The sequence below is a fragment of the Carcharodon carcharias genome, chromosome 1, assembly GCF_017639515.1.
Source record: "Carcharodon carcharias isolate sCarCar2 chromosome 1, sCarCar2.pri, whole genome shotgun sequence".
NCBI classification, from domain to species: Eukaryota; Metazoa; Chordata; class Chondrichthyes; order Lamniformes; family Lamnidae; genus Carcharodon; species Carcharodon carcharias.
In genome coordinates, this window is record NC_054467.1 from 123,434,047 (window position 1) to 123,447,559 (window position 13,513).

The window sequence follows — 13,513 nt, forward strand, 5'->3', positions numbered from 1 at the left end:
AAAATGAACAATTTCACACTTGCTCACATTATACTCCATTTGCTCACTCATTTAACCTATGTCACTTTTTAGCCTCCTTACGTCCCCTTCACAATTTACTTTCCTACCTACCTTTCTGGTTTCTTCATGTTTTGTAAGTCCCTCATCCAAGAAGTCCTGGCTTTGGTTCTACCTTTGGTTCCTCTACCTTTTGCTGTTGTTGGAATGTACCAAGCCTGTTCCCTAAGTATCTTCTCCTTACAAATCACCATTGTTTCGTTAGTTTTTCCTGTCAGTCTTTGGCCCTGTTTTACCCTGGCTAGATCCCTTCTCATCCCATGGAAGTTAGCCCTCTTTCACTTCAGAAGTTCAACTTGAGATTGTTCCTTGCACATCTCCATTACTAATCTAAATCATAAATGATGATCACTATTACCCAAGTCTTCCCTCACAGACACTTGGTCCACTTGACCCACCTCATTCCCTAACATCAGATCCAACAATACCTCCTTCCTAGTTGGACTGAGATCATACTGATCATGGAAATTCTGGACACATTTCAGAAACGGTCATTACTGTTTAGTTCTTATCTGCCACTTCCCTGCAGATTCGCATTTCCTTCTCCCACTTTCGTTATTTGGAAGCTTACAGATACTGCCCCTAGTGATTAGACCTTGCTTCTGTGCTCTAATCAAATGGATCCTATCCTTGCCGCTCAAGAACATCCTTTCTTTACAACAATACAATGCCTTCCCTAAGTTACTTGGGCCCCAGCTGTTCACAATAAATATCAATGACTTGGATGTGGGGTCCAAATATAATGTGAAAAAGATGTGAGGTTATTCACTTTGGTAGAAGGAACAGATGTGCAGAGTGTTTCCTAAATGGTAAGAGATTAGAAAGTGCAGATGTACAAAGGGATCTGGGTGTCCTTGTCCATAAGTCACTGAAAGCTAACATGCAGGTGCAGCAGGCAATTAAGAAGGCTAATGGATTGTTAGCCTTTATCACAAGAGGATTTGAGTACAGGATTGGTGCAGTCTTGCTTTAATTGTTGAAAGCTTGGTTAGCAATGAGTGCAGTTTTGGTCCCCTTACCTCAGAAAGGATATTGCCATTGAGGAAGTGCAACGAGGGTTCACCAGGCTTGCTCTGGGGATGGTGGGACTGTCTTATGGAGGGAGACTGGGGAAACTGGGCCTGTATTCTCCAGAGTTACGAAGAATGAGAGGTGATCTCATTGAAACCTACAAAATACTTAAAGGGATAGACAGGGTAGATACAGGCAAGATGTTGCCCCTGGTTGGGGAGTCTAGAACCAGGGGACACAATTTCAAAATAAGGGGGAAGCCACTTTGGTCCGAGATGGGGAGAAATTTCTTTACTCAGAGGGTTGTGAATCTTTGGAATTCTCTACCCCAGAGGGCTGTGGGAGCTCAGCCGTTAAGCATGTCTAAGATAGAGATTAATAGATTTCTGAATAACAATAACGTAAAGGGTTATGGGGATAGTGTGAATAAAAGGCATTGAAGTGTTCGATCAGCCATGATAGTATTGAATAGTGGAGCAGGCTTGACGGGCTGAATGGCCTTCTGTCTCTGTGTTCCTAATCTGTATTGCCACCCCACCTTTTTTTACCTTTCCCACCTTTTCTGAACACTTGTATTCTTGAATATTAAACACCCAAGTCCTCAGCATTTTTAAGCTGCACTTCCATTATTGATATCACATTCCCACATGATACTTTGCACTTGTAGCAAATAAAGTTGATGAACTACACTGTTTACATGCATGCATTCTAAACCTGTCTTTGTATTCCTTGTAGTCTTCCTCAATCTGATCCTATCTAATACTGTGTTATTTCCTTCTCTAGTACTATCCTACACTTCTTTATGCACCTAATTCCTCTCTCCTATATGCTCTCCCAACCCTCCCCAAGCAAACTAATGAACCTCCCTAAACAAGCATTGGCCCCAGTCCTGTAAGGATGTAATCTGTCCCTTTTGCATAAGTACCTCCTGCTACAGAGCTAATTCCAATGCCCCAAGAATCTGAAGCCCTCCTTCCTACAAGATGCCACAAACCATGCATTGATCCTCCCTACCTCTCGCTAGTGCACCGTACTGAGTTTATACCTTTTGAGGTCCTGCTGAATATCTGACATTTGGACCTGAGTACTTGTCTGTATCGACAACAGAGGGGGTGTGTACCACAACTGGCTGACTCCAGATTATTCTGTGCACTCTCAGTGACGACCTTTACTCTGGCACCACATGGGGCTTGAGATTATGGTTCCAGAAATGCTACCTAACAATGCAATCTTCCATAACAGCTGCTTTTCAACTTTGCTATTCCTTCCTGTGTGGTCCCTTGCCCATTAGTGCCATGATCTGAGATGCATCCCTTCAGGGTGTCATCACTCCCAGCAGTCCCTAATACTGAATATCTGCTTGAGAATGACACACCTGAAAGACTCCTGCACTTCCTGTCTCTTATTGCGTGTGGGAATGACAACCACCTGGAATATATAATTTGGGAAATTCTCATTTCTCCCTGATACTCCGCAGTGACTCTAGTTGCCCCTCAAGCTCAGAAATCTGAGCTCCAGTTCAAGCAGCTGAAGATGCTTCCTATATATGTGGTTCTCCAACACATGATGTGACCTGTAGTTCCCATGTGGTGCAGGAATTGCAAGCACTAGGTCTTGCCTAACCATCCAGGATTTAAAAAAAAACCTATCCCCCCTCTTAAAATTTGGCCCATACCTTGTTAAAACTATTAATTGTAATTCATGCCTCTAGACCTGCCTGTGGATTAGCCTGCTTGTGCTGTTAATACTCTGTTTTGTTTTAAACCTTGCTCCCGGACGTTCACCATGTTCTGCTCGGTCCCTTATCCCCCTTCAGCTATATGTTCCTCACCCCTGGGCTCTCTGAACGACCAGCCTCCTGTATGTCATTCCTTGATTTGATTTGTTCTTATTGCCTTCTCTGACTCACTCGAGCTTGATTTCTGTCATTTGCTAACTCTCTGCCTCCACATTTATCTACTGGTCTCTGGAACCATTTTTCCTCAGGCTCATTCTCTCTGCCCTGCTGCATATCTATCTAACTTTTAATTATTTGAATTAATTTACTGATCTAATATAAATATACAATTCCCTAGTTTAGAAACAAAAAGAAAACACCTCCTAGAGGAAGTGCTTAAAAAAAAAACAGCCTTTCCTTTCTCCTCTGCCCTGGATTCCACTATGGCTTCTTGTGCAACTGAAAAGCGATCGCAAGACTTGTAAGTTGACTTTGGGGATGAAAAGCGTTGGAGGTGTTTAACTTTCTTGTTCTGGTGTCTGTTTTCTCGTACCCCTCATCAGTTTGTAGGCTTTCTAATCTGAGGTCTGTCACATTTCAAAAAATAACTAGTTGCACGTGGCTGAGTTTTGTCAAAGTGACAAGCTATAGTGATAAAGTATTGGTACTTCAACATTTTTTAGAAAAGACAATGATGGATACAGTTTTCTGTGCTGAGGTCATATGGCTGCTTGCAGAAACTTTAATTGTAGTATTTTTTCATGAATGCATGTAAATGATTTTATTTTTCAGACCGACAGAGGGTTTGACAAACCCACTTTTGAATTGCAGATGTCTGTGATGAGAGGACAGGTAATTGTATGTTTGATGCTTTGTACAGTGAGTTTTTATGAAATCGGGATGAACAAAAAACTTGCAAGTAATGATTTGGACATGTTTATCTTTTAACTCTAGTATACAGTATTTGCATAACACAAGACTTTCATATATAAAGTTTAATACATTTAAGTGGTTTTTAATGAATCTAGAGTTTTTCTAATAGGATTGTGGGTGTGTGGAGTGAACTGAAACAGAATTGTTACAACACAGAAGACCATACGGTTCATTGTGTCTGTCCGGCTCTCTGCAAGAGAAACACATCCAGCCCCAGCTGTCTTTTCTGCATAATCCTACAAAATTTTTCTTTCCAAATAATTATCTTTTTGTTTGAACCTTCCTCCATCCCAATTTCAGGCAATGCATTCCAAATCCTAACCACTCACTGCTTTTGAAAAAAAGCTTTTCCTCATATCACCATTACTTTTTTGTCAGTCAATTTAAATCAGTCTCCTCTGGTTCTCTATTCTTCTGCCAATGGGGACAGTTTCTCCATATCTATCTAGACTCCTCATGATTTTTGAATACTTCTATCAGATCTCCTTTTAATCTTCCTTCCTTTGAGGAAGAGCCCCAGCTTCTCCACTCTAACTATGTAACTAAAGTCATTCCTCTCATTCCTAAAGCCATTCTTGTGAATCTTTTCTGCACCTTTTCTCATGCCTTCACAGCCTTTCTAATTCTGGGCACCAAATTTTAGGGACAATATTCCACTTAGGCCAAAACAGTATTTTATGCAGGTTTATCATAACTACTTTGTTTTTGCACTCTTTACTGCTCTTTATAAAGCCCAAGATTATATATGCTTTATTAACTGCTTTCTCAGTCTGCTCTGCCACCTTCAATAATATGTGCACATATACCCCCAAGTCCCTCTGCACTTGCACTCCCATTAAAATTCTATTTGTTTTTATATTGCCTCCCAATCTCCTTCCTACCTGATGAATCACTTCATAGTTCTCTGCATTAAATTGCATCTGCCACTTGTGTGCCTATTGCACCAGCCTGTCTGTCCTCTTGAAATCCATCACTATTCTCCTCAGTTCACAATACTACCAAGTTTTGTGTAGTTCCATAAATGTTTAAATTATATTCTGTATGCCCAAGTCAAGATCATTAAAATACATCAAGAAAAGCTAGCATCCTAATACCAAGCATGGGGAATTTCACCAAATACCACCCTCCAGCCTGAAAACAATTGTTAATCACTATTCTGTTTCTTGTGTCTCAGCCATGTTTGTATTCATGCTACTAATGTCACTTTTGTTCCATCACCACCAGAAGCAATTCAGAAAAGGTTCACTGGACTGATACCTGGGATAGGGGGGAGGAGGTTATCTTTTGAGGATCCATTGGGTTTAGAAGAATGAGATGTGATTTTATTGAAACATGAAGATCCTGAGGGGACTTGACAAGGTAGATGCTGAAAGGATGTTTCCGCTTGCGGGAGAGACTGGAACTCAGAGGCATGGTTTAAAAATAAGGGGTCTCCCATTTGAGACGAAGATTAAGAGAACTTTTTTCCTGAGGATCATGAGCCTTTGTGTACCTCTTCCCCAGAAGTGATGGAGGAAGAGTCTATTCAATACTGTTAAAGCTCAGGTATATAGATTCTTGACTAACAAGGGAGTCAAAGGATATTGGGAGTAGGTCACAGTCAGATTAGCCATGATCTTATTGAATGGAAGAGCAGATTCAAATGGCCTATTCCTGGTAAGCCTGTTATGTGGCACATTACCAAGCACATTTTGCAAGTCTATGAATTGCATTATCCTCATCAACCACCTGTTACCTCATCAAAAAAACTCAGCCAAATTAGTGAAATACTGTTTACCCTTAACCAACCTATGCTGGCTTTCCTTAATTGATCTGCATTTGTCCAAGTGCTCTTTAAGTTTGTCCCAAATTATTGCTTCTGAAAGCTTTCCCACCACCAAGGTTAAACTGACCAGCCTGTATTTGCTGCACTTAAACCCTTCTCTGAACATTGATAATTCTCCAGTTCTCTGGCATCACCCCTGTATCTAAGAAGGTTTGGGAGATTATGGCAGTGCTTCCACAATTTGCACCCCTCCTTTCCTTGCGTATCTATGGGTGCACCTCATTTGGTCCTAGCGACGTATCAACTTTACAGCCAGCCAAACCTGTCAGTGCCTCCTCTTTAACAGCTTTTAGTGCATACACTGTCTCAGCTTCCTCCTCTTTCACTATGACTTGAGTAGCATTATCTTCCTTGGGAAAGCCAAATGCCAAGTACTTATTTTTAGCACCACCTACTTCACGGATAAATACCCTTTTTGGCCCCAAATCAGCCCCACTGCTCCTTTTACAGCCCTTTTACTATTTATATGCGTATGGTAAGGACTTTTGGATTCCCTTTTCTGTTAATGCCAGTCCCTCCTCATTCTCTCTTTGCTTCTTTGTTGTTTTCACTACCGTAAAAATCTGGCAGATGGAGTATAATGTGTGAAATTGTGAAGTTGTTCACTTTGGCTGGAAGAATAAAAAAGCAGAGTATTACTTAAACTGGGTGCGACTGCGGAACACTGAGCTGCAGCGCCATCTAGGTGTTCTAGTGTATGAGTTGGCAAAAAGTTAATAGGCAGGTACAGCAAGTAATTAAGACTAATGGAATGCTATCCATTATTACGAGAGGGATTCAACATATAAGTAAGGATGTTATGCTTCAGTTACTCATGGCATTGGTGAGACCACACCACAAATACTGTGTGTAGTTTTGGTCTCCTTATTTAAGGAAGGGTGTAAATGCATTGGAGGCAGTTCAGAGGAGGTTTACTAGATAGATAACTGGAATGAGCAGGTTGTCTTATGAGGAAAGGTTAGACAGACTGGGCCTGTTTCCACTGGAACAAAAACAGAATTACCTGGAAAAACTCAGCAGGTCTGGCAGCATAGGCGGAGAAGAGTTGATGTTTTGAGTCCTCATGACCCTTCAGCAGAACTGGTTGAATTCAAGGAGAGGGGTGAAATATAAGCTGCTTTAAGGTGGGGGGAGGGGGGGGTTGGGTGGGGTGAGAGAACTGGAGGGGGGTGGTGTGGTTGTAGGGACAAGCAAGCAGTGATAGAAGCAGATAATCAAAAGATGTCACAGACAAAAGAACACAGAGGTGTTGAAGTTGATATCTAAATGAATGTGCTAATTAAGAATCCATTAAGAATGGATTCTTAATTAGCACATTTGTTTAGATAATATCACCAACTTCAACATCTGTGTTCTTTTGTCTGTGACATCTTTTGATTATCTGCTCCTATCACTGCTTGCTTATCCTTACAACCACACCGACCCCCCTCCACTTCTCTCCCAACACCCCGCCCGCCCGCCCACACACACACACACACACACACACACACACACACCTTAAACCAGCTTATATTTCACCCCTCTCCTTGGATTCAACCAGTTCTGCTGAAGGGTCATGAGGACTCGAAACGTCAACTCTTTCCTTCTCCGCTGATGCTGCCAGACCTGCTGAGTTTTTCCAGGCAATTCTGTTTTTGTTTTGGATTTCCAGCATCCGCAGTTTTTTGTTTTTATTTGTTTCCACTGGAGTTTGGAAGATTGAGGGGTGACTTGACTGAAGTGTATAAGATCTTGAACAGTCTTGACAAGGTGGACGTGGAAAGGATGTTTCCTCTTGTGGTTGAGTCCAGAACTAGGGGCCACTATTTTAAAATTAAGAGTTGTCCTTTTAGGGCAGAGATGAGAAATTTTGACGGTCTTGAGACTTTGGAGCTCTGTCTCAGAAGACGGTGGAGGCACGGCCATTGAATATTTTTAAGGCAGAGGTAGATTCTTAGACGGGGGATCAAAGGTTATCGGGAGTAGATGAGAATGTGGAATTCAAAACAAAACAGATCAGTCATGATCTTCCTGAATGGCAAAGCAGGCTTGAGGTGCCGAATGGCCTACTTTTATTCCTATTTTGTATGTTCATATATGCACCCTTTTCCTGCTTTATCTTTCTATCATTTTCTTCATCAAGGGAGTTCTGAACAAGCAAATTCAACCTTGTCCCCCTTGTTGCAGTGTATCCCAACTATACCCAAACTATCTCCTCTTTGAAGACAATTCGAATACAATTTGACTTCCAATCTTCGATTCCAATTTACCTTGGCCAGGTCTGTTCTCACCATATTGAGGTTGGCCTTCTCCCAATTAACTGTTTCTAAAAGCTCATTTATCACACTTAGTCACCTGCTTTTCAGAAGTTTGTGATTTCTATGTGCAGTTCATATTTTTATGCAGAACTGTCACAAATAAAATGTTCCAGATGGGCAAAATATTTTTAGGAGCAGTAACTTGGTATAATGGCTGATAAATCAGTGCTTTACGGTAATTCATGGAACAAATCAGTTTTTATAATTTGTGAAAGGAACTGATAAAATTATGCTGTACGCCTTTTGTTTGTGTTCAGATTTTGAACCTTACCCAGGCACTTAAAGATGGGAAAAGCCCCATTCAACTGGTCCAGATGCCTCGGGTGGTTGTGGAAAGAAGTAGTTCGGGAAGCCAAGGCAGGATAGTGCACCTGAGCAATGCCTTCACCCAGACATTTCATTGCAGAAAACCCTTCTTTTCATCTTGGTAGTGAATGTTTAAAGAAACTAATCTGCCGTTTGGATGATTTTGAGCTACCTGTTTGATACCACTGTAAATATGCAATAAGGTGAAAATGAAAGGGGACAGCTTGAATTGCACTGAATGTCTCCTTTGTGGAAGCATAAATGAAGTGAAACTTATCTACTGTATCTTACCTGCCAAAAATAGTTGCTTTGGTGTAATTCATCAAATGTTAAATGCTGAAAGTAAAGTTTACATTTTTTGCTATGTGAAATTTTGAACAAATTTGTCAGGGAACATATAAACTACTGTCTTAATGTATTTTTATACTCTTATATGCATCAAAAATTTTCCAACAGTAATGTATTAAATATCTGGGCAAGGTGTCCTAAAGGGAATTTCTTGAATAAAGATATTTGTGTTTGTATGTTCAGATCAAAAACTTGTAATTTCGTACAGAGGATGAGAAAATGTTTTTGTAAACAACACTGATCACTATTTCTTTCATTGAAAGGCATTAAAATATTGTTGAAACTTGATTTAAAATGTTCAGTTAATTGCAGTGCATTATATACTAAATGGCATCAGTTTGCTTTTGGGTTTAATGAAATGAATTTGAAAGAGGCAATTGTAACTGTTATATTCTAAACATGTAGAGCTTACTTTGCCCATCACTGAAGACCATAAAACACCACAGTACACTTCCTGAATCTGTATCTCAATCTTGCTTGAGTACTATTTCAAAATGAGATACAGGAGTTTGTGGTAGAAAAAGGATGAAATAGATTACATTCTGAAACAGAACCTGGAAAATGGATACAATGGCATGTGTTTATTATATTTTCTCATTGTTTTGCTTTGTTCATCCCTTTTTTAAATTTAAAAATACTAAAAATTAATTTAAATGATGCTTTCTAACATATTTGGATCCAACAGCTACTGAATTACTCTTAAATTGGGTGAAATGACAAATGTACCTCATTGAAAATGGGAGAAGAATTTAAATATTTTAATCTAGATCTGGAATTTATTGAAAAAAAGATCTTCAGCATATACCATTACTTGTGCCACTTGGTAATTTCCTGGGACTTTTGCAATGTTCCACCATTACCCCACTCTGAAAACAGCTAGAAAGTAATAATTCTGGCCTATGGAAGGCAATGGCAATTGCAAATTTGCTATATTTAAGCCAGTATTCACGCTACTTAGATTGGAAAATAATCGCACTGGTGAACTGGCTGCAGCAGGATTTATGCTTTTCATGATGTTTGCTTTTGATATCTCATTATCCATGTTTTATGCACACAAGATCCAACTGAAGAGAATTCCCACATTTACCATAAATGGAATCAGTTTTCAATTCTTTCTGTAAGATCATTGACTTCAGTTTAGCAGCTGATCAGTTAAATTGTAGCAACCACTTTACCTTGTTTATTTTGTAGTGAAATGTCGAAAGTACTTAGTTGTTGCAGTTAGTTGTCTATTACATTGACTTTTTGTTCAATCTTGGATGGTAATTCAATTCATTTAATGTTATCAGGGATGGAGTGAGCATCCAAAGCGAGCCTGAAGATTGCTGTGTTTTTTTGTAGAAGTGATAGAAGCATTAGGAAGGAGGTGTTATCCATGAAAATTAATGACATTTTAGATATAACTGGCATCACTAAAACATTTAAGATTGAAATAGAAACCAGAAATACAGTTGAATTATAAATTGAGATATACATTAGAAGCACAGCTGTATCTCTAATCATGTGACAAAGGTTGGGAATACTGCACATGATTGTGTCACAACCGTGGAGTTTCTTGACGGTGACTCAAACAATAAATGGAGAAAGCCAAGTGGCCATTGTTTGTTTAGAATTTTGGACAGTTCCACTTAGAACAATTAAGGAATAGATTTCCTCCTCGGATTCAGTATATGGAAATTGATTAAACTGTTACCAGGAAGTATGCAAATTGAAGTCATAGCCAGAATTTTGCAACTTCCACCTGGGGGTGGCTTGGCAGGTGTGGTGGCTGGCAAGCCTAAATTAGACCGTGAATTTGTTAATGAAGTACTAAACTAATATCATTATACTTGATATATTTGTATTGGCACACAATATACATAATCTTGTTTAATTTGGGTTCAGATGTTCAGTAATGGATATTCAGATTCAGAGATGGTTTTGAGAATAGTACCCCAAAAAAAAACTTTGGTTTAGCAGGAGTATGATTGAAGTTTTTATAGTTGGAATTAATGAATAAATTTTGAAAGGTATTTAAAATGAATTGTGAAGTGTATGTTTAAATATGTATGCCTAGAGTCAGGCTAGGTGCCAGGAAAAGTCCTGTTCTTGGCCTTAATCCTTCCAATAAAATTTCTGGGGAATGTTATGCTCATGTTGCAGTACAAGGATGGTACAGTACTGAGGGTGAACAACATTAGATCATATCTGGAGAGGCTGTTGATTAGTTAAATATCCCAATGATTTATGGTGAAGAGCCATAATCTCAGAGAGCATTTTTTTCCTTTTATTAGTGTGGGAAGCATATTGCAGGATTTTTCATGACTGCTAAGGTTTGACTCCCTGGGAATTAAATTAGCATTACCAATGGGTACAGAGTGCAGATTTGTACAGTACCCGATGGATGGATGGAACATGCTTGTGTGGTTCAAAAATATTTCTATGCTAAATGTTTTCCATTACCTAATTTTTTTTCATCAAAACAGTAACTGTTCATAGATGCAATCATTGCTCTTTTTATGGTCATTTGTGTTATAGACATTGATGGAGCTGAGAGGAACAGGTGAGACATAATGGAAGTAAGTCTTTCATACTTGATGGGACATCCTGTTAGAAAGGGAATGGCATTTGTTATCTTGAACATGACCAACAGCAATTAGCATTTATATACCATTTTCAACATCATAAAATATCCCATGGTGCTTCACATGAATGTTATCAAAAGTCTAAAGATGACTTTGTAGTCAAAGGAAGGACAGGAACCTGGGAAAAGGTCCTGTTAATTGAAGAGTGAGGGGCAGAGAGAAAAGCTCCAAACTTCAGATTTAAAGTAAGAACAGCTTGCAAGTATGGAGGTTCAAAGAAATAACTGAAGGTCTGTAATTCTTTGCTATGGGCATGTGAAGCAGTGGTGTGCTGTTAAGGCTGAGTTGGTGAGAAAGAGTGCATGGAAAACAGCTTGAATGCATGTGGTGACCCAAGGAAGAGGAACATCAGAAGGAAAGTTTGAAACCCTGGAGGTGAACCCTTGTGAAAGGTGTCTGAGCGAAAAAAACGAGTTTAGGAGAAGATTTGAAACCAGCTGCATAGGATAAATTGGGCAGGTGCCAAAAACCTTGCTCAAAGATTGATTTTGATATAAAAGTGGAGGAGTTTTGGAAGGGAATTCAAGTTTAGTGCCTCAGAAACTGAAAGTACAGCTGCCAATGGTACAGTGATTACAAACCATAGGATATCTAATGGAAACAAGTTAGCCCTGTGCAAATTTACTTTGAACATATGAACAATTATCAAATGCTTTGCACAATTACCCACAATGTGAAATTGTTGCACTACTCTGAACTAACATATATACCTGTGTAAAAGGCAGCCCTTGTATTTGGCTTAAAAGTACACAAGGTTGGTTTTTATGAGATATGTGAAAAATTAAGTTTTTCAGGGATCAAAGTGCAAAAATTTCACCTAAGTATAACGCTGGAGATTTTTAAGATGATTGTCAAAGTACGCTTCATCACATTCATGGAATGACAAAATTCATCAGTTCCTGGTTAGATGGCAGCACTTCCATGTCTTGGCTTCATTGTAAATGTATAAATACCATCAGAAATGAGTAAGTAAATAAAACATTTAGGTTTTGTTTTAATTCAAGTTGAGATCAGATTATGAATGATAGCATTGTAATTAGTTTAATTACAATAGTTCATTAAAAGCACGTTACCTGAAACTGAAAGTAGAATAATAGTTGATACAATCAATTCACAAACGTGCGTCTCGCTACATAATCTGAATCTTAAAACAGTTACACACCAGTGCCAAAGAGTAGGAGAGAGTAAATATCACTTCTATAAATTGCTTGTGTTTTCGTCATTTCTGCTGGAATTCCATTTTTACTTATTATAAAAACCATTGGTTATTTAAAAGGTGAAAACTGGTGACTGGTGGAACCTAATACAATGAATGAGAAAAATAATGAGGACAGTTGAAAGTAACCCTATGACTTTGTCACTGGGCAACTAAAAAGTACAATCTTTGGGATTTCACTTGATCTTGTTTTGATCCTTGTTTCTGCTGTGTGGGCAAAAATCAAGTGCACATGCCATTGATATTAAATTTCAGCTTTAAAAAACTTTTAAAGATTGGCTTTATACACTATATAAGTACACAATCACGTAAAGTACACAGGCAAGACGGTGGGAATAAAGTTCTGAAGTAAATCTTAGCGCTGCAGCTTCCACTTTGTGTAAAGTGAAGTTTACATGTTTGAGTGGCTATTTAAACTTGTCATGCTTTTGTCAGCTGAGGTCCCATCCACTCTGTTAAACTATTCAGTTAACTCAATTTTTGGTAATGAGGTTTATTGGTGGCAGCAAGGTTTCTTATGTAGTAGAGGAATGCAGGACTGCTTTGACCTCCAGTGCACATTCTGCACTATTTGGGAACTCCAGGAAGCTTCCCGTGTCCTGGATAACAATTTTGCAGGAAGTGTCATCAGTTGCAGCAGCTCAAGTTCCAGGTTTCAGAGCTTGAGGAGTAGTTGGTGTCGCTGCAGTGCATCCATGAGGTCGAGAGCTTTGTGGAGAGCACGTTTATAGATGTGGGTCAGCCTGCAACTTGAGTATGCAAGGAGAGGCAATGGGTGACCATCAGACAGTCAAGAAGAAACAGGCAGGTGATGCAGGAGTCCCCTGAGTGAATCTTATTCTCTAGTCAGTATTCAGTTCTGATTCCTGATAAGAGTGATGGTTCATCTGAGGAGTGCAGACAAAGCTAAGCTGGTGCTCCCATGGTTGGCTCAGCTGTTCACAGGGGTACAAAGAAGCCTGGAAGAAAATAGTGGTAGGAAGTTTGATATTTAAGGGAACTGACAGGTGTTTCTGCAGCTTAAAATGAATCCAGGATGTGTGTTACCTCCTTGGTGCCAGGGTTTGTCACTGGCTGGAGTCCTGATGGTGAGGGGTGGGTTGGGGTAGTTGAATAGCCAGTAGTTGTGATCCGTGACATAGTACCAATGGCCTAGGTGGTCCTGCAGTAAGCATTTGG

At 39.4% G+C, this 13,513-nt stretch overlaps 1 protein-coding gene across 3 annotated transcripts in view; it reads left to right on the plus strand.

Moving 5' to 3' along the window:
* The window catches only part of pi4k2b (phosphatidylinositol 4-kinase type 2 beta), a 56,399-nt gene extending 47,619 nt beyond the window's left edge, over window positions 1–8,780 (plus strand). For 2 of the 3 annotated variants that reach the window (XM_041200378.1, XM_041200368.1), the window contains 2 exons: window positions 3,578–3,637; window positions 8,098–8,780. In XM_041200378.1, the coding sequence (XP_041056312.1) occupies window positions 3,578–3,637; window positions 8,098–8,271 (234 nt within the window). In that variant the 3' untranslated portion in view covers window positions 8,272–8,780. The remainder of the gene's footprint in view (window positions 1–3,577; window positions 3,638–8,097) is intronic. The other variant, XM_041200390.1, reaches the window with a different exon arrangement.
* The last annotated feature ends 4,733 nt before the right edge of the window (window positions 8,781–13,513 follow it).